The sequence below is a fragment of the Hylaeus volcanicus genome, chromosome 5 (assembly GCF_026283585.1).
Source record: "Hylaeus volcanicus isolate JK05 chromosome 5, UHH_iyHylVolc1.0_haploid, whole genome shotgun sequence".
Taxonomy (NCBI): Eukaryota; Metazoa; Arthropoda; class Insecta; order Hymenoptera; family Colletidae; genus Hylaeus; species Hylaeus volcanicus.
In genome coordinates this window covers 3,329,152-3,348,905 of record NC_071980.1, presented here as the reverse complement: position 1 = coordinate 3,348,905, position 19,754 = coordinate 3,329,152, and the positions used below count along the sequence as shown (strand labels likewise).

Genomic DNA, 19,754 nt, shown 5'->3' with positions numbered 1-19,754 from the left:
GGCTCGGCCATCGTCCCCGCCAGTTTCTCTCGTACACTACGCGATATTGTTCATTAAGCGAAATTTAATCCTCTCTCGCGGTGCGGCGATGCAATTAATGCGATAAGCCTGGAAAAATACCGTGGCGAAATTAACCGAGCTCGACGAGGGATGGGTTAGGGAAGCGGGCGGGGGATGGTACCGCGTACAAATCCGGATGAACATTTAACGAACATATTTTTTTGTTCTTTTTTCCCTTTTCTTTCATCGAAACGAGGGAAAATGGGGTGCCACAGCGAGAGGGTGTACGCGTTCCGGCAGCCGCTACTCGAGAACAGACGCGCCCACTGTACCAAAAGGAAAATAAATGAAAGACGGCGCTCTCCTCTCGCCGATAGACTCGAGAATGGAACTCGAGAAGACGTGTACTCGTTTAACCACGTTCTCGACCGTGCACCGTTTTACATTATACGCACTCCAATTGGCCAGACATCTTCCCCTGATCTCTGCCCGGCTCCTCCATTCTTCCTGATGGCAATATCGAACCGCTGGCCAGCCTCGATTAAACTCACTGGTCGCGGCAACTCTTCCGTTCGCGCATATTCGCTCTTTCTCAGGCCGACTCGAGGCTCGATTTTGACTCTCGCGCATTGTTCTGTCAATGTTTTATTTTATTTGTTCGAGAAACACGCGAATATAATTTCTTCTGATTTTTATTTAGATCACTTTCCGTACTCTATCCTTCATCTAGCATTAAAGCATATTTGTTTCCCTCGTTGGTCGAAGCGAAATTTTCGAGTATCGAGGTGTTACCAGGCGACTGTTTCATGCAGGCAATAAAACTATTTCATTTAGACAGGTTACTGAATAAATACGCACCCGTCGATATTTTTTAATATTCGAAAATGGAACGTCGGAACGCGGCCGAACAAGCAGTTCGTTTATTCGTCGCCGTGCATAAGCCGTAAATTCCCTTGATAAACGTTTCCGAGCTGAAAACGATCAGCATCGGATAGCATAATAGTTCATCAATGTGCGATGAATAACCGCTAATAAATCTCGCCTAATAAATCAACACGGCTAAATAGAACGGAATAATAAATTTCATATGAAAAAAAAAAAATGTAAACTCGATTTTAGGTTACGTTATTAAGCTAATTAAACGGAAAAATAACCTGAAAGTGACTTTGAAAATATACTCGTTCAGAAACAAAGATAAAAATTCTAACCAATTTTTTCTTCGATGTACTTGTAATTAGTTTCAGACGATTATCTATGTTCCCGGTTAAAATAAAATCACTGAAACTTGGAAAATCGGTAAGATTTGATAAAAGTGATTCGGGTATCTCTGAAGTTTGCAACAATCTCTTCCACGAAAAGCACCCAAGAGGGCGAGGACGAAGCCCAATAAATTCCCCGTTACGCGAGTCGATTTTATGACAAAATCGATATTCACAGTTCGAAGCCGTGGCAAAAATTTAAACGCGATCCTTGCTCGTCGGCCGATCCCCTTTTTCGACGTTGAAACTTCTTCCGAGCGAAATGCTCCAAGTAATTTTATTAAAATCTCTTCCGGCCCATTGTGCGCGAAAAAATTCGATTAGCGATCGGTCGAAACGGACGAAATGGAATTCGAATCGTATTTCGACCAGTCGTCCCTCCCCTCCCCTCCATTTTCGCTGGTAATTTCGTTTAATATCAGCGCAGATGAAACCGCGACTTGTATTCATACGTATCGCGGCGGAGCTCGCGATTGGCCGCGCTCGCCCGTCGATGCGATTAATAAATTAACGCCGACGCCACAGTCCAACGAGTTTTGCAATTATCGAAAATTCATTCGCGAAAGCAGCTTGCCGCGCAACGATGATTTAGCCGCTGTTCGACAACCTAAGTCTGCTCTTTTGGTAAATAATGAAATCCTGTTTCGTTGCTGGAACTTTTCAGGGACATCGTGACGACTATTAACTCTCTAAATTAACTACGACTGCTCGGATACACGGGACGAGTAAATTTCTGTCGATTTGATTTTATTCGTCATTTATTTCTGGAATGAAATGTTGTGGAGCTTTTTAAATTTCCTTTACCTTAAATTTTCGAATTTTAACTAGTTTCTGAAAGTGTGATAATACATCACTCGTGACAGGATAATTGAGAATTATGATGAATTTCTTCCCTGCTACTGTTTGTCGTTAAGGGAAAACTCACCCCCTACATGGGAGTTCTCGATCTAAGTACCCTTCATACGTTCAACTATTAAAGATTCCAATCCCAAAAGTGGTCGAATTTAAAAACAAATGTTCAAGAAAATTACTCGAGTAAAGAACTACTTCTAGAGAAGTTCCACGGTCGCAAATATTTTCTTTTCGCAGTCTTTAGAAAACAAAGAATCGTCTGTGTCGGTGACCCGGGCGTTTTTCCGTAAATCCACGAAAATCCCGTCGGACTTATAAAGATATCCGCTTGTAAATGAAGTTCCAGTGGTAACAGGCTGTAGGACCGGCGTGGAACAAGGGTGTGTACGCATTTGGGCATCGAGGGGTTGGACGTCGTGGTGCCACGTGCGAGAGAGCGAACGTCGCAATTTTCGATCGATTCGCGCGCGAAAACCCCTGTTTTATGCAAATTCTCGCTAGCCGGTACCAGTAATAAATTATTCGCTCGGGCGAGTCCGTTTATAGGTACATAGGTTCATATACACCGAGAGGGAAACCCTCTCGGTATTATTTGTCGCTGTTGGCGCCGTAAATGCGACCAAATATTTGCCGGTAATAGCGCCCCGGGCGAAGGATAAATATTTATTGGACGTCACGAATTCTACGTTGCACCACGGTGCGCTCGATATCGTTCGGAGACGACGAAAAAGAAGAAAACGGGGAAGAAATATATTATTGCGCGTCACGGCATTAAAAACAAGGAACCGTTGGCCAGACCATCGTTTGTTCACGTTTCCGCCTTTTTACAACGACGATATAAACGCTTCCGGGCCATATTTCCGGGCGCACCTGACGCGATATCGCATAATATTTTGTTGTTTTTTTTTTTTTTTTTACTGTGCACGAAACTAGGGATTAGTCGAAATATTCGATACGAAAAGATTCTTCTCTATACCGAGAATATCTTGTACGCCAGTGTGATTCTTTTCTTTGGTTCGATCACTTTATTTAAACATTCGCTTCTCTCGAAGATCCTAAAATAACTGGTGCTATATTTGCGTTACATTTTTCTCCCTTTTCCGATATGAAATTCCACCGTCTGTCTGCTAGAATTATGTTTCACAAAAATGACCGACGAAAATAAATAAAATTCCGAAGTTGGACAACGCAAGCGTATTTAGAATTTGCCATCGTAAACGAGTATCTCGGCCGCGGCAGCTCGCGAGGTTTACCTCTCCGAAACACCAGAGAACTCGCGTCGAATGATCGCATCCATCCCGCGCGACTGCAAATACCAGAGAAAGGGAAAATAGACGAGCAGAGCGGCTGGTTGGAGAGAGAGAAGAAAAGGGAGAAATAGCTGATCGATGGGAAAAACAGGTCCGTTATTTCGCGGAATTTATATCTCGCGCCCGTGAGCGAGTAACCTACGGGAAATTCCCTGAATCCCTTCGCGCGTGACTGATCCACGGTCCGTAGAGGGATATATCGATCGTTGAATTCTGCATGAATGAAGACACGTCACGGCGATTACCGATCGCAGCCAGCCACTCGTCCCTGAACAACAATACGCAACCGGTGACATTTACCAGCTCGTGTCTCGAGTACGCTGTACTTTAATTATCCCTACTAAATGCACCGACGACCAAGAGGAGCCTCCAGCGTCCAATAAGCTTCGCCAGTTCCAGCCTCGAGGCTCCTACGCTCTATCCCGCGACAAAGAATAATGGACGGGGTGACTCGACGACGAATCTTCTTCTAACTCCTATCCCGATCGAACCCGGTGAGAAAAAAGAAGCTCCATTTCCGGGCTATGTTCATCAGATAAAACGCGCCACCGTTTATTACCAGGCCCCGCTAATAAACGATCCCGATTTAAAAGTCCTTCTCCCTCCCTTATCTCGTGCCTGGGAGGTTTCAACCGCCACCAAGGATAAGCTCCCCGCCGTGGCCTCTACTTAGAATTTAAATAGACCTTAAGATACAGACTTCGAGCAGCCTATTGGAAACAAGCGCTCGCGACTGCAACAGACTGTAATTTAAATATAAAAAGCGACCTCGAGGGCACGCGGGGATCCAGACGATCGCCATTTTTCTCTGAATCAGTACAGCGTTCGATACTATTGTCGAGAGGACCCGATCGAGAAGGTCGAAACGTTTAGACGCGCAGTTAGGGCACCTTTTGGTAGCGGAAGGCCGCATCTGTCGCCTCAAGGATTCTTCCGAAGCACGTGCGCTTCGCGTGGAGTCGAGTTGGTCCTGCATTTTTCTTTGGTCGGTTTTTAAAAATTTTTTATTTGTGATTTTTTCGTTCAAGGTTATTTGAAAGTCGGTTTGCGCGCGTTTTACATTCTCTATTAGCAATGATTACTTACGGTGAATCCCCGAAGGATGTCTTCTCTTTAAATTAAAGTGAACGAATGACTCACCTGAAACAAAAAGAAAATGTCGGGTTAGCGATGCGATAATTACTTTTAACGGGTCGACATCAGAGGTGTGACAGTTTTAGCTCCAAAAATTGAAAAAAATTTTTTTACGACTGCTACCACTCGAGTTCCAACTAAAAAATGATTCACGGACCCCGATGACACCCGATCCCATCGTTCCGAACGCGAAGTGACCCGTGCCCCACGCGTAGCAATGCACTCGCATGGATTTCACGGAGCGACAGGCAGTTTTAACGAGCTCGTTGAGTGTGAACGCCGCTTGCCCCGAAGAAAGGAACTCGGACACGTCGTTATCGCTGCAACCGATCCCGGCTCGACGATCTTTCCTTCGCCCGTTATTCCGATTCCCACGGATCGTTTGCTCGTGGACAGGCCAGCCCAGGCCAAGTTCGTTCTAATCCAGTTCACGCGAAAACGGAAGTACGGAGAACGGAGCAAGGGTGTCACGGCTGACCTGCCACTTTAACGACGGTACCCTGCCCCGCGTGCTCTGCAAGGTGGATCGTGGCCACGGGACAACATGGACGTCCTCCGGACGAATATAGTCATAATGTAACGCTCCGACGTTATCTGTCCGAGCCCCGAGGAGCTTTCCCAAGAACGAACTATCGGGGAAACTGCGGGAGACGGGCCACAGGAAGAGGAGGGGAAAATTGATGGACGAGAATCGACGGAGTTCACGGTGAAATGATCGGGTTTCGACGCTTTAAATTGGAACGTTTAGGCGTGGCGGACTCGGTTATGCGATCTTGCGACGAAGTTGGGTCGAGATAGAACTACTTCGAAGCTAGGGAGTACAGGGGAGTCTAGAAACCGAGCATGTAACTCTGTTCCCAATTATAATTCCTATTTAATTTACTTTAACGCTAGCAGAGAAAATAAACTCTAGCAACGTTCGAGCGAAGTTCACATCCATTCATTTTTCCCCGCATTTCCATTTTGCAAGGGCCGTGATTTGGTTTCGAAAATCATTTCGTTCGACAAAGGATTCCTCTGTTCGAGTGAGGCAATCAAAGTTTCGAAAGCTAAACCCCAACAAGTGATGGAAGTTTCAAGGTATCGAACGTACAATATTTGCCTCGATTCTGATCTTTGGCCCGCTCCAACATCTGGTTTTTATCCTCAAAAGTGTTGTACTCGTTCTCTATATGCGAGGCTTCGCGGTTATTTCGAGTAGCTCGTTTTCCCATCAGGATGCCGCGCGAGAAAGGAAGGTTGGTGTTCAGAAAAACCTGGCGAAGATGATTGGAGAACATTCGCGAACTGGAAATTCATTTCTGGCTTCGACTTTCGCGATTCAAAAGGAAACAGAACCTAGCGTCTTCGAAATAAGAAAAAGGGAGGACATAGTAGTTTCACTGTCGCGACGCCATGGAAAGCAAGACCGACCTGGTAATCGATGTCAGATTCGAGATGAAGTTTCTATTTAATATAGCGAACTCTAATAAATTTAGATAAAATTATTGTAGAATAAATTTCCATTTGAAGCAAGAAACATAATGATCGACTGAGTGGACTCTATTAGATTTGGATAAAATAATTGTAGAATAAATTTCCATTTGAAGCAGGGAGCATAATGATCGACTGAGTGGATTAGATTTCGACGAAATTATTGTAGAATAAATTTCCATTTGGAGCATAGCGATATCATAACCCTCTGCCCCCCATTCGAGAAGAGAGGTTTACTTTCCTCGATTAGTGCTTCGACCAGGACTCGAGGTGTGAGTCACGTCTATTGGGAAATCGATTCCTACGTTTCACCAGCGTTACGGCTAGATTCATCACGGTAGGATTACAGTTGGACTCCGTTTATCCACGCTCCATTTACTGGAAAGAATCTTTGCACAGTGGCTGATTACCGATGAACTCCCGCTATCCAAACTATGGATAGCGGTGTCAACCGGGGGTTCCCGTTACGCTACGAAGGTGTGTCGCTACAATGAACGCATAAATTTTAAATACGCCTGCGCTACACGAGTTGCAAAATAAAGGGGTAATTTGCCAGCCGGTGAATTGTAATCACCGTGGCGTCGTCTATGCGTAATTGAGGTTAGGTCAGAAATGGTCCTAGTTGGTGTCACGCAATTCTTTGATGCTTGGTAAAGAGCTCGCATAAAAATATTGTGAAAATGACGAGGATTTTTAACTCGAGTCGTACATTTTGATATTTTTGTTTAATTACAAACACAATAAATGTACGTTGATTGAATTATTGCATTATTAGCAAAACGGGAGAACGTCGACGGGGGAGAAAAACAACATTGTTAGTCAAAATGCGAGACATACTTTGGCGAATATAAATTTTGGCCGGAACAAAGGTCGCAATATGCATTTAAAAAATATGTGCACCGAAAATTGTACATTCCCGACTTCGGTATGAATTATAGCGACAGGACGTGACGTGAATAGGATTCCCGCGCGGACCCTGAATATATTTTGAAATCACGAAAATGCACTACCACGCGCCGTTTCGGCGGATAAATCTACCCAGGTTCTATTATTTCCGAGAACAAACCGACCTAGATCATTCCGAACTCGCCGACTTGATCCTATTCCATCGCTCGAAATTAAGGGAGAGGAAATTACAGAGGAATAGAAAAATTTTCTAAAGAAATTTCTGAGCTTTTCTCGCTTCCATCGAACTAGTTTTACCTAAGTTAACAGCTTTCACGTTTTTGGATCACCCAGGAAATTCGATAACAAAAGATCCACTGTTCCACGGAGGCCTAATCCCGCGCAGGTGACATTACCTGAGAAACAGGAAACGCCGCGAGTATCGCCTGCGGCAAACACGGAAATAATCAACGCCCGAAACACGCAGAGTATTGTTAGAAAGAATGATGGACGCAGAAATAAATCCCAATTTCCACAAAGTAAACGTACAACCATCCGAGAAGTTTCCTTTGGTCTCTTGGCTTGAACGTTATGGAAATTCAGTGGCTGGAGGACAATTTATCGTAGCAATTTCCAACGAAGGGGACCAAGGTGCTGCTTAGATCTTAACGAACGTCTCGAGACACCCGGTACGTAACGGTAGTACGAGGACGCGTCCATGCCGTAGGAAAAGGACTGGGTCGTTGAAAAGCCGAACAAGGGTCTCTCAAAAATCTCTTTGTCCGTACAGGTGCACGCGGCAGGTTGCTGGCAGAAACCCAAAACAGGTTTTCACAAAACCCACGGCCACTCTCCTTTCCTTTTTATCTATCCCCTATATCTCCATCCTCCCTCTGCCATAGTCCTTCCCCAACCGTTCCCCCTCCGTCGTTCATCCGCTGGTTCCTCTTCTTTGCGCTTTTTCGGCCCTCGCCCATGGGTCGTCATCCGCCCCGCAAACCGAGGCTCGTCACTTTGACGAGTATTCAAATTAAGCGGCACCGAATCACACACGTGGTCCCCCGCACAATTAAGGGGATAATTAATTTTACATTCGTGACGGACAGACCGCGGACGTTGGCCTGGCTAACGTGGTCGCCAACCAGGGCTGAACGAATCACGTCTGGATGCGAATTTCGAATCAGTAGATCCTGCGATTTTTACGAAAGGTGCATCACTTGGTATCGATGGCTGTGTTTGGGAGAATCGTGTTCTCATTGGATCTTTCATTCCGCTCGTCGCTGCATTTTCATTAAGTAATGAAATGAGGATTATGTTACATGAAAATGAGAGGAACCCTAATGCTTTCAGGAATTTAAATTTGAAAATGGAGTCCAACACTTAACAGATTAAGAAACTATATTCAAAGTCAGATAAAGGTATTATATGATAAGCGACGTCATTTGGAACTAATGACTAAAAAATTTCGAAATATGGTTTCAAGCGAGAGTATCGAATTCTCAAGGCTATTTTAGTTGTCCATTGTCGAATACTTATGTCGCTGATGAATTTTACAGAACGGGGAGATCCAGAGTTTCACTCCGTGTTTGGGACAATCACTATAATTAATTCACGGCAAGAACTCCTTTGAATGTATCATATTACACGAAGCAGACACGACAAAACTGACGCATTAAAACCTTATTTAGGTACAAACAATGAAGCACACAAGCCTCAAAGGAAGTATGAAAGCGGAATTCCTCGACAATTTCCACGGCTCAATTAGAGTTAATTAAATGCCTCGGGTTGATCAAACGAACTATCTAAGAAAGTATCCCCGAGAGCATTTTCTCTTGACATTATTTTCACTTTTACAGGATCATGGCAAAGTAAATCATTCCAAGTATCCTGTTCTTCTCCATATCATTTTACACTCACACCACTGATAATATATTTAGAATTCAACAAAACTCAACTATCTTCTAAACTCAAGAGTCTCAATTCTGATTAAAATAATCCTAGCACCAAAGATGCCTCGAGATCCAAGGATTATTATTCCGCAAGCCCCTTTATCGACAAATTTCTCCAATTTACCGCCGAAATTAGTTCCGGGAGGCCGAATAAAGTGACGCCCGGCCAACGAAGAGTTCATGGACGCGGAGATGCATTCCGACGGAAGGAAACGCTCAAGAGGAGCCGTCATCTGGTCGGAATATTTTAATTAAAGCTTATTTCCGCGATAACGATTTTTCCGAGATGGTTTCCCGGGTGTTTGGCCCGACGTCGAGACGTCGACGTCACGCAACGCTCGGAAAAGAGAAGAATCGTAGAACGCCTCGGAGGGTTTCAAGAACCGTAATTTGTCTGCCCCGCGAACGATCGTAAAGCAGCCCGCGGGCCACAGCCTGAAATATTCCAGGAGAAACGACGTTTACGCGATACGTCGGGCCAGCTTTTATGACAATGTAAAATGCGACGGGGCCAGCGATGCCTTAATCACGCCCTCGGGGTCGTAAAAATTCACGAACGCCGGACGCGGCAATAAACCATCGATACTAACAAATAGCAATTATACAAAACTAGACAGAAACTGGCCAATTCGCTGCGGAGATATCAGCGCCAGGCTATTTTACGAGACGATAAAAATTCTGGCGTAGCGGACACTGCTTTTGCATCCGTCACTTAACGTTGCGACGGTGATATTGGAACTAATTGGGTACAGGTTGGAGTAATTTAAGTGGCTGTCGCTTGTACTTCGTTTGATTCTTTTTTCTGTTAACTAATGCTAACTGGGTGAGTATTTTTGTTACTTACAGATTCTAAATGTTGTTGTTTTATAAATGACAATTTCTACGTTTTTTCTTTTTTTTATTGAAACCATACAGTTCTTTCCCTATCCATAGAGCCCAGGATAAATGCGACTATTATTATTTCGTAATTATTCTTCAAATTGTAAAGTTACATCGTTCACAACAAAAAAAAAAAAAAAAAAAAAATCTTCCGACACTGACGAATTTCCGCGCGGTATATTTATATCCCGCGCGTGACAAGACTATCGGAATTCGTCTCAAGCATTTTCATTCGATGCACGTAACTAATTAGCGTCATACCTACGTTCTCGTTTCGCCTTTGTGTACGTAACGAAGCGTGATTCGCGGAACGACTGAAAGGGATGATAATTCCACGCGGGCAAATAACCCGAAAGCCCGGAATAAAGGTTCTCCACGCGTGGCCTGGTTTTTACGAAAATGTCGACTTTGAAAATTGCCCGAGAGCTCGCGTGCCCTCGACTTCTCGAATCATTACGAATATGGGTTGCTACCGTTTTCCATCGACCCAGATGAATTATACTCGCTGCACCCATAATTACGGGTAATTTTATACCTTCGATCGTACGGGATACTCGCCACTTAAATAAATGCCTCGCACCGTCGATCACTCGTTGATAAATAATAAAATTGCACGTAATATCTTTGCCAACGATTTCTACGTTTTCACCATCTTTTAGTTTCGTAGCAAGAAGTCCTGTCACCCATATATGGGCATTCATTGGGAGCGAGAATTAATCCATCGAGAGTAATTTCGTTATGGAAAAAGGTAAGTTCTCCGTTTCGAACGAGGTCAACGAATTATCGACGAGCAACACGCCCATCCCCAAGAAAGTGGAACGAAACGATTTTTCAACCGTTCGCCAGTTCGGTTCGAACCAAAAACCAGCGGGGCAACGAGAAGACAAAGGGGTCCCTATTCTTTCCATCATCCTTGATACTCTAGACTCACGTGATTAAATAACGGCGAGTGTTATTTTAGTGAGTCGCTCCGTGGCCCTTTCCAGCGAGCCGTGGGTGGGCGTCGGCTTAATTCACGTCAAGTATTTAGCTAGTTAATCCTACGGGCAGTCCAGTGACGTCATCGAATCCTTCGTTAAGAAGTCTGACGCCCGGATTGCGTCTACGCGGACAAAGCGTGCAGTCGACTCCGCGAGGACGCGCAATTGGCTCCACGTGACTTTTCGTTCGCTCTTGGACGGCAGAAGACGAATCGAGCATTTTAATAAAAGAAGATATTTCAGGTTTCAAATAGGTCAACAGAAGAATGGATTAAATACAAATCGAATTATGGGGCTCCGCAGAGCAACTTGTCTCATTAAACGTAGTTGCTCTGAAAAGTCTAATAATCCCTGGTCACCTTCAGCCACGTAACATTTATTATGCGCTGCAGGCCCAAAGTGTTGCAAACAGAGTTACAAACATTTTATTAAAACGTTTCAATCGACTCGCACGCCAACGAACTTTTATTTCAGCACAAGCACGAACTGTAATCACTCCCATTCATTCCCCCGGACGCGTACAACGGATGACGGAGCAGAGAGCATCCTACTTTCTCATTCGCTAGTGAATAAGTCCTTTAAAGGGAGCCGAGACGCATTCAACTTTCGTTTAGAAACTTAATAGTTCAAAGCTCGTGAGACCTGATGGAAACGCGTGCAGACGCACGTATTCATGGTTACCATTGTCCCCTGACGACGATGTAGCATCCAGAGAAAGGGAAATTCGTACTCGTTCGAGTCGCAATTGAAAATAAGAAACGAATAGTAAATATCGATTGTTGAGAATGAAAATGACCGAACGAACAAAATTTATATTATTCTATTTAGACGCATCAACCATTAACCTCTCCACAAAAGACAAATTTAATATGAATGTTTATTATTAAGAGTTCAAATTGGTAGACAAACGCCTGGTTTTGAGGAGAATTTAGAGGAGATGGTTCACAAATAAAATTATGTTTGTTCCGACACTGGTGCAACATCCACGTGGATCCAACCTCAAGGTACAAGGTGAATTTCCTCGGTTTACTCTCTAGGTCAACAATTCCCGCGCGTTACTCAACGACGTGCTGGTCGTGGCATCGACCTTGCGCTTTCATTGGAAGAAAAAATTACACGAGCTGGCGCGCCGGAAGATTACGAAGGAACGTGATCCAAGAATCTTCATCGCCGACGTAAGAAAGAGGATTCCGTTTCGCATGGCAAGATAAACTCCTACGATCGTGGGACTGATGGAGCACCACTCGTCCACGGAAACTCGGCTGGTAATTCTAGCAACTTGTTCGAAGAGTTCCTGCAGAATAAAAAACCAAGTTTATTTCTTTTTTTACCGCAATCATTGATAGAAATTTTCTCGAAAATGAGTTTAAGTAAGTAAGTAAGTTTAGTTTCCTACGGCCCTACAAAATGCTATTTATATTCACGAAAAACCTTTCGTATAAAGCACGAAGATTGCTTTCTTTGTTCTTAGTCTCCGATAGTAATTTTGAATAAAAATAACGTTTCACGAGCAGGATAGTAATAAGCTTATTTTCTTACGACCCTACGGAACACTATTTTTATTCGAGAACCCTTTGTATAATACACGAAGTTTGCTTTCTTTGGTACTCTGGTCCGATAGGACTTTCGAATAAAAATAATATTCCCTGTAATATATTTTCCTTTCGTTAACTGTAGCATCGTATTTGAAAGCGTTGCTCCGGAAATCGCCGTCATTCGTATTCGTAAGAAACAGAAATTGTACTTAATAAGGGGCGTTGTTCGACAGACACTGCATCATTCTTCTCCACGACAACGCCAGATTTTACATTCCACGGAAAACAGCGACAAATTATGCCAATTGTACGTCGTTTGTTTATTTCATTCGCCATATTTGCTGCTCGTTTCAGCCGTGCATTACATATCGTTGTGGTTAGAATGATTAACAACCTTCTGCTGTAAATGGCTTCATGCAATTTTGTAATTACTCTGGCATGGCGTGTACAATTTCGAGATTATGCAATGAAAACTTAACAATAACGATGATTCAAAAACTGTCGAATTCATGTAACGTGTAAATTTGTTTTCAAAATATGAATTTTGTTCAGAGTATAAATTTTTATTCTTTACGTATAAATACATCACATTCTGTAAGAGAAAATTAATTCTCATTTATCGATTCTAAAAAGACTGATTACGAATCCCCCCCATTCGTGTCAGGGACACGATTTACACGAAAATAGTACGGCAAACTCGGAAGTAACTCGTCGAATAACCTCGCAGCTGGAGTGACGATCATTGATTAAGCATTATCTCCGCTATCGGTCGCGATGCGTTTATGTGTCGATAAGATACGCGGTGGAGCAGCTCTAAGCTCGCGGACAGTTATTTGTTCGCGGCGAGAACAACAACAGGTGAAAATTATTTTCCCTTCGACAATTTCCTAGCCAAGTTCCTCCACTCTGCCACCCTTTTACGTCTGACGTCCCGAGCGCATGATTAATGTTCGGGGCGCGCGAATTGAACATTCCTCGCGGTCGGACGCGGCTCCCCTCCTGGCGAAATATCGATTATGGATATCAGAAATCGTAATTAAAAACGTGTCTCCGTTCGTCGAGCGGCTCGTTAAGTAGTCGACGGCTAACGACACGGAAATTATCGTTTGTCTCTTTAATAAAGCGCACGAGGAAGCTGGCGTTTCGACGTCTGTACTCCGCGCCTCTCTTCTTGCATCTCAAAGCGTCGATGCACAGTTAACGCGACGTACAATCGGTACAGTGTAATTAAACGTCGCTTGTTACGGTACTGAATTAATTGCCCTTGCCAGTCGGAGTAATCAAGATTGATTTTAAGAGGGACATCTAAATTTCATCGCTTAAATACGCCGTTTAAATAGAAAAAATTGCGAATATTTTCATTAACGCGCCCTAATAGAGAACTCCAGCGCACAACCGAGTCTCTTACTTGCACTACAATGGAAGTGCACTCTCGGTCTCCTATACTGCCGATACATGATTGGTATCAAAGTGTCGCGAACAATGGCGCAAAAAAAAACAGTCTCAAGGAAACTGCGTGTCCCCTTAATGATAAGTTACATTAGTATTCGCGTAACATGGCGCCTTGTTTATATTATGGAAAACCACCTACGCCAGTGTTGCAACGTTTCATTACGCGTTGCGTCACTGGGACGTGTCCACGAGTCACCACGGATGACGAGCAGTATCACAAACAAACAAACAAAAATAAACGAGTGACAAGGTTTCGTTTCGTCGTCGATTCTTATTTTATTTTTTTTTTTTTTTTTTTTTGAATTTTGAAGTTCACGTAGGTTGGTAATTAGGGGTAACGCCGAGGTCCTGGAGAGGTTAAAACGCAAAACAGACGAGAGCAACGCTATCTCGACGTCTGGCAGGAAGCCGCGACACTCGTAGACGCGAGAAATACATACTCGCCGTGTAGGCCACAATGGGCCGTGGTATTATCGAGAACGCTCAACGAAAACACCGGGCGAGAGTGCCCTCGGGCATTGTTAGTCGAACAAGCTGCACGATAATGGGTGCACAACTTCCCGATGCTAAAACAAGCTGTATCTCTCGCTCGTTCGTGGCCCGCCGCACCCCAAGACGAGAGATTCGATTGGTCCAACGTAATGGGGGATCGACGCGAGACATACGCGCGCGTGCAATGCTCCGGACCGACGAAATTCCATGAAAATTCGTGCCCTGTGCGTAGCAGGGTCGAATTAAAGCGCGGGCTTCGAGGACCACCGCCAGAAACGAGATTCTAATGGAAAAACGAATCAAAATACTCTACAGCCACTTTCTGGCGATGTTCATCTTTACCGACTGGTAGTGGATGGACGTATAATTAAATTTAATATCTTTTATTTTCATTGCATCAGTATAATACAATATCTATCAGCTCAGAAGCTTGCGAAATTTTAATTTCGGCCTGGTTTGAGGCCAAACCAACGATCGCTTCTATTTTATCTAGGGGTGGTTGAGCCTCCCGCGATTTCCCAGTTATTTCATCGGAGAACGTTGTGCAAACGAACCGCCGACATGTTCCGTGTTTGTTTTTCATTTTCCACCGAAAAATCGCTAATTATCGAACCGGGAAATGCAAAGCGTGTGAGAACGTACGCAACCTTTCACAGTTTACTTACACAGCCTGTCAGACCCCCTCCCCTCCAATATTTCTGTTTTTCCTCGGCGAAAGGCCGCCTTTTTTCACGACGACGTCGAGCATATTAGTCGAAAAAAAGACACAGAAGGAGAACCGCCGAGGCTCATTAAGCGACGGCCAGCGCAGTTTCCTCGGTTTCCGTGAAATGTATTTTTCGCTGGCCACGCAATAACCATAATCAAGGGTTTCTAGCCGGTAAAACTGTTTCCCTTCTATTCAGAACAGTTGCTCACTTTCCCCTCGCTCCCTTTTTTTTCCCGTGCTCCGAGTTACGGGAAACTTTAGAGCGCTGCTGCAACTTTCTTGAACGATCAAAAATAAGGGATACGCATTTTCTTAGGTAATTCAAGCTTGAGGAGTGAAATTACCCTTTAAACTTTCATCCTTTAATTTTACCTTGGAAATTACGAAGGGCTGCAGTTTTTTCAACGGAATCTTTGTAGTATTCGAGTCGTTCACTGCGCAAATCGATTAACTCCACTTTTGAAAAACTTCAGACGCCTCGAGTTTTTGTTTTATGGAGTATTTGTACCCTCTTTAATCGTGAGGCTGTATCGAGTTCGAATGGGTCCAAAAAGATGCTAACGACTGTTCCGTTGTATTTATGCACCGCAGATAGTGGTAAAGCACGAGAAAGGAACTTTAATGGCTGGGGAATGCACGGTCCATAAGGACGGGTCACCACGCAACAATGCAACGAGAAGAAAAAAAAGGGATCGATGACCCCCGCGTGAGTTCGTGCAAGAGTGTGACGTACCTCGAAGAAAAAGGATCCAACTCGCGCCACGCATTTGCAACAGAAAAGAGAATTGCCACGGGGCTGTTTATCTCGAAGCCGTCTCGAGATTCCTATTCGACTGTCGATACACCATAAACGCATTTTCCTCGAGATCACTCTTTCTCTCTCTCTCTCTCTCTATCTCAAAGCAATCGCGAGAAGTTTCCATGGTTCACGCTGCATGTTCGATCGTGAATCGATTTTCCAGAAAATCGCTAAAGATGGACACAATTCTTGTCTAGATACAAATTTGTAAAAGGTAGAGATGCATTGTTCTGCTCTCTCATTCTTTAAGAAAACCATCTTCAAGATTTTCTGGAAAATAAATGTAAGATTTAAATTGCTTTTAGGACCTACTTGTCTCCTATGTACATTATTCAAAACTTGTATGTGCAATGCGATTAGTAACCAGAAAAATAATTTTCTCTTGGCAACTCTGACCGTTTCTACTTGGAATTGATTTTAGGGCTGATTTTCGAAAAGAATGGGCCATCTCTGGTTCGCGCGCGGTACGTGCTCTGCCTTTATTTACGCTCGAACGCGCAGCGTATTGTCATTGCTACACTTTCTCTCCGGGACCGATCCGCTTTGTGTCCTAAGAAAGCACCTCGAAAAGAATGCCCGTTCCATATTCCGGTGGTGTAAGTCATAGCCTCAGCTCGGAACAATGACAAATAAATTTTCAAAGGAAGTTACGACTAACGCCTTTCTTGGAAACCGTCGCGAAAGAGAGAGCTCCAAGTACTCGGAGTACTGGCTACTCCCCTGTCACCACCGAGTATTATTCCCACCGATTTCATTAATTTTTGTAATATCATAATTATAAGCGTACATTATTAGTAAAATTTCAGGCTACTAGGTTGACCTTTAAGACACTCATTATCACATGCTAACCTTTTACTATGCTATTTTCACTTTTACTGTGAGCAGCACCTACGAAGAATAGATTCAAAATAGACACATGACATTTAGTTACATGTATTTTATAAACGTATTAACATTGTGCTATTTTAGATAATAGATACTTCATTTCGGGTTCGGGTTAGTTACGTTATAAAAATGCAAATAACAGATTAATTTGCCCCTGTGAAAAGGTCAACGTATGATAATAGGCGTTCTAAAGGTCAGGCTCCGATTTTCAATACTAACTTGCGTTCAAATTAGCACCGACGAAATATAAGATAAAATCTGTTAAGTGGCACGATTTTCGTCATTTCACTTTGAATAACATAGCCTGTGGGCGTTGTCAGTCCGTTTTCTGCTCCAAAAAGGAAAATACCTTCAATGTACCGTTCGTGCTCCAAAAATCGTCCCCGCTCCAAAACCTAATCTCATCGATTTTCACCCACGCCACATATTCCAAAGGATGCTTCCGGTTTTTCAAAAATTGCTCCCGGTGTCGTGAGCCCTCGGGAGCCCCCTAATACTCCAAAAGCAAAGGCTCGTGCCTGGCATTTACTCGCAAAGCGTCTCGAGCCGCTTCGAAAGTGAAACGGTCCACCGAGAAACGGTACCTTTCCCGTCTCGCTCCTGCTAGCCGCGACGGCCATTTATAAATTACAACCGAGCGAGCGAGCAGCCACGCTTGTAGAAGCGAAGGGACAACGAGACGAAAAGAAGAAAAACAGCGAGCCACGGCGATTCCGAGGCGACTCGACGAAACCGGACCGAGCCGCAGAGCCGAGAGAGGAAAAAGACGCCGCGAGGAACGGGCAGTTGCATCAGCGACGAGTCCGCGAGGCTGGCTATCATAAATGGACGATAGAAACGAAAGGGAGAAACTAGTCTTCCTTCTGACCGACAATTTGCGCGATGGTATTCGAACAGGTATTCGGGGACGCACCGAGGTCGTTGCAATTTCACGGAAACCAAGCATACAAAGAAGACGCAACGGAGCCTGACTTTCGAGGAACGTTTCCATGATGCCCTTTTGCCCGACGAGGGACCCCACGGTCCCTTGGAGGCCGGCTTATTGTCGGAGGAAAGCCGACTCCGAGCAAGGTGCATTCAAGCGCCGTGCACAGGTGCAAGGAAAGCGTTTGTTCAAGTGGCCAAGGGAATTTGCTTAGGCTCGTGTCTAACTATCGCCTCTTTCATTTTCGAACGGTACTCCTCCAGCAGACCGAGAGATTACGCTGGGTATCGCGCTCGACAAATTTTGAGGGAGTAACTGGTTGTTCTATGGTTGCACCGTAATTATTTGTCGCGTTTAGATTAGATAAGAACAGGACGCTTATTCAGAAAAACAGTCGAGGAAATTGTACAACCGCCACCTGTCGGTTCTCTCGGTTAAATAACGCTTGTGTATTCGGAGCTCCGTATCTTTAAATACCAATGCAGAACAGTGTTTCCGACGTGTGTCCCACGGTATTGTAAAAATATTAATAAGAAATGTTCGTTCTAACAAATAAAGAGGTAAATAATAACTGTATTATTCGAGATTTTTATCTTGATCGAGGCCACTGCCCACGTAGTCTGCGTGTACTCGCCTAGCCAAGGCAATTACATCCGACTTTTATTCTTTTCATCGCACATTCCTACGCGCTCGGTACAGTGACTCATCGCTGATAGATTACGCATCGATACTATCTTTTTCATTTACGTTATCGCGTCTCGCATTTTGACATCGTCGCCGACGCCGAGGTGATGAACTCCCCCTCGGTAGGTGCATCTGCGACCACTTGCGAGCATCACAGGTGCAGTCTGAAAGCGTTATTCACCGGTGGGACGCGCAGTCACGCGAACGAAAACCCGCCTGGACGTGACCAAACGACGGTTGGAACGCCGCGAAAACGAAAACGAAATCGGCGACGGGCCCAGGCGTCGCCACCGTGCGCCAAACCGTTCGAATTTCACCGGAAACCGGCAGAGGAACCCGTACCCCACGCGAGAGCACAATTTCGGTGGTTTGGTACCATAGAAAACGAAGATTCTTAAAGTCACTTGCAACACGAGTAATAACTTTCAAGAGGAAGAAATAAATTTCAGAACATACGTGGTACTTGAAAGATAGCACTTGTACATTGTTACCATTTCATAGATAACATCGCAACTGTTAAAGCATAGAGTATGATTACTAATACTAGGAGTAAACTAATACTAAATGTATTTTATTTTATTAGGCCTACTTTGCGAAACACTGGAGTAGCTTCGTAATAGGTAAAGAAACTTGGAAACCGCTCCGATACGATCTACGTCACTTTCAGCGTTGATCTTTCCCGCGATCGGAATGGAGGAGGTCATCGATTTAGCGAACGCGTTATCGAGTCGAATTCGCCGACATTTCGGTGGAATTCCACGGACGCTGCGCGTTGGTTAACCACCTGCTGAGCGATCGCGTGCTACTCCGAAATACCGCGGCGACTCTGGTCTCGACGAAAGCGCAAGAACTCCGTGGGAACGTGCACGTGTTTCGCGCATATTTTATTAACTGGCACTCACCTAACAGTGGCAACAACAATACAAGGACTGCAACGGTAGCAGCAGCCGGATGCTCCTGGGCTGCCATCGTGACAGGGATCCTCTTCTTGCACTGGACGCGGCGACGATCACGTCGAATCGTTTCTTTATGTTTTTCCACAAAATCTCTGCTCACTAACACCACACACGTTCGCGTTAGTCTCTCGATTGGAGCCGATGTTAACCGATCGAATAAAAACGTTACAAATGCATCGGGTCTATTATCATTAAACGACTCTCGCCGCTCACGTCGTATCGTCACGCTAGCCGATTTCAGACTGTGGCGGGGAGCAGCTCGTACGCGCTCGGCTCGGCCTTCGGCTCGGTTCGGACGCGCTCGGTCGTCACCGGTGCACCATTCGGCACGCAGGTACGAACGAGGTTGCGAGTGGGAAAGTCGCGATCTCGCGGAGTACCGCGAGATCAACCGATTCTTCCTCGCGAGTCGTTCTCTTCTCTTTTTTATCTCTATTTTACGCGCATCCTTGCATTTTTATACGCTTCCACGAAAACGCGACATCCTCGGGCGTTGGTTTTCCTTTTGCTGCTGAATATTCAGGAGAGAATGCTTCGTACTTTTTCTGGGGTCACGAAATTCTTCCCGAATTTAGAGGATATCGAGCCTGGATCAT

General features: G+C 44.5%; 1 protein-coding gene across 1 annotated transcript in view; it reads right to left on the bottom strand.

The window, feature by feature from the left end:
- Positions 1-19,423, bottom strand: part of LOC128877704 (fasciclin-2) — a 105,507-nt gene extending 86,084 nt beyond the window's left edge. Inside the window, exon 1 of the mRNA XM_054125249.1 lies at positions 19,105-19,423. Within this exon, the coding sequence (XP_053981224.1) occupies positions 19,105-19,171 (67 nt within the window). The 5' untranslated portion in view covers positions 19,172-19,423. The remainder of the gene's footprint in view (positions 1-19,104) is intronic.
- Between the last annotated feature and the right edge of the window lie 331 nt (positions 19,424-19,754).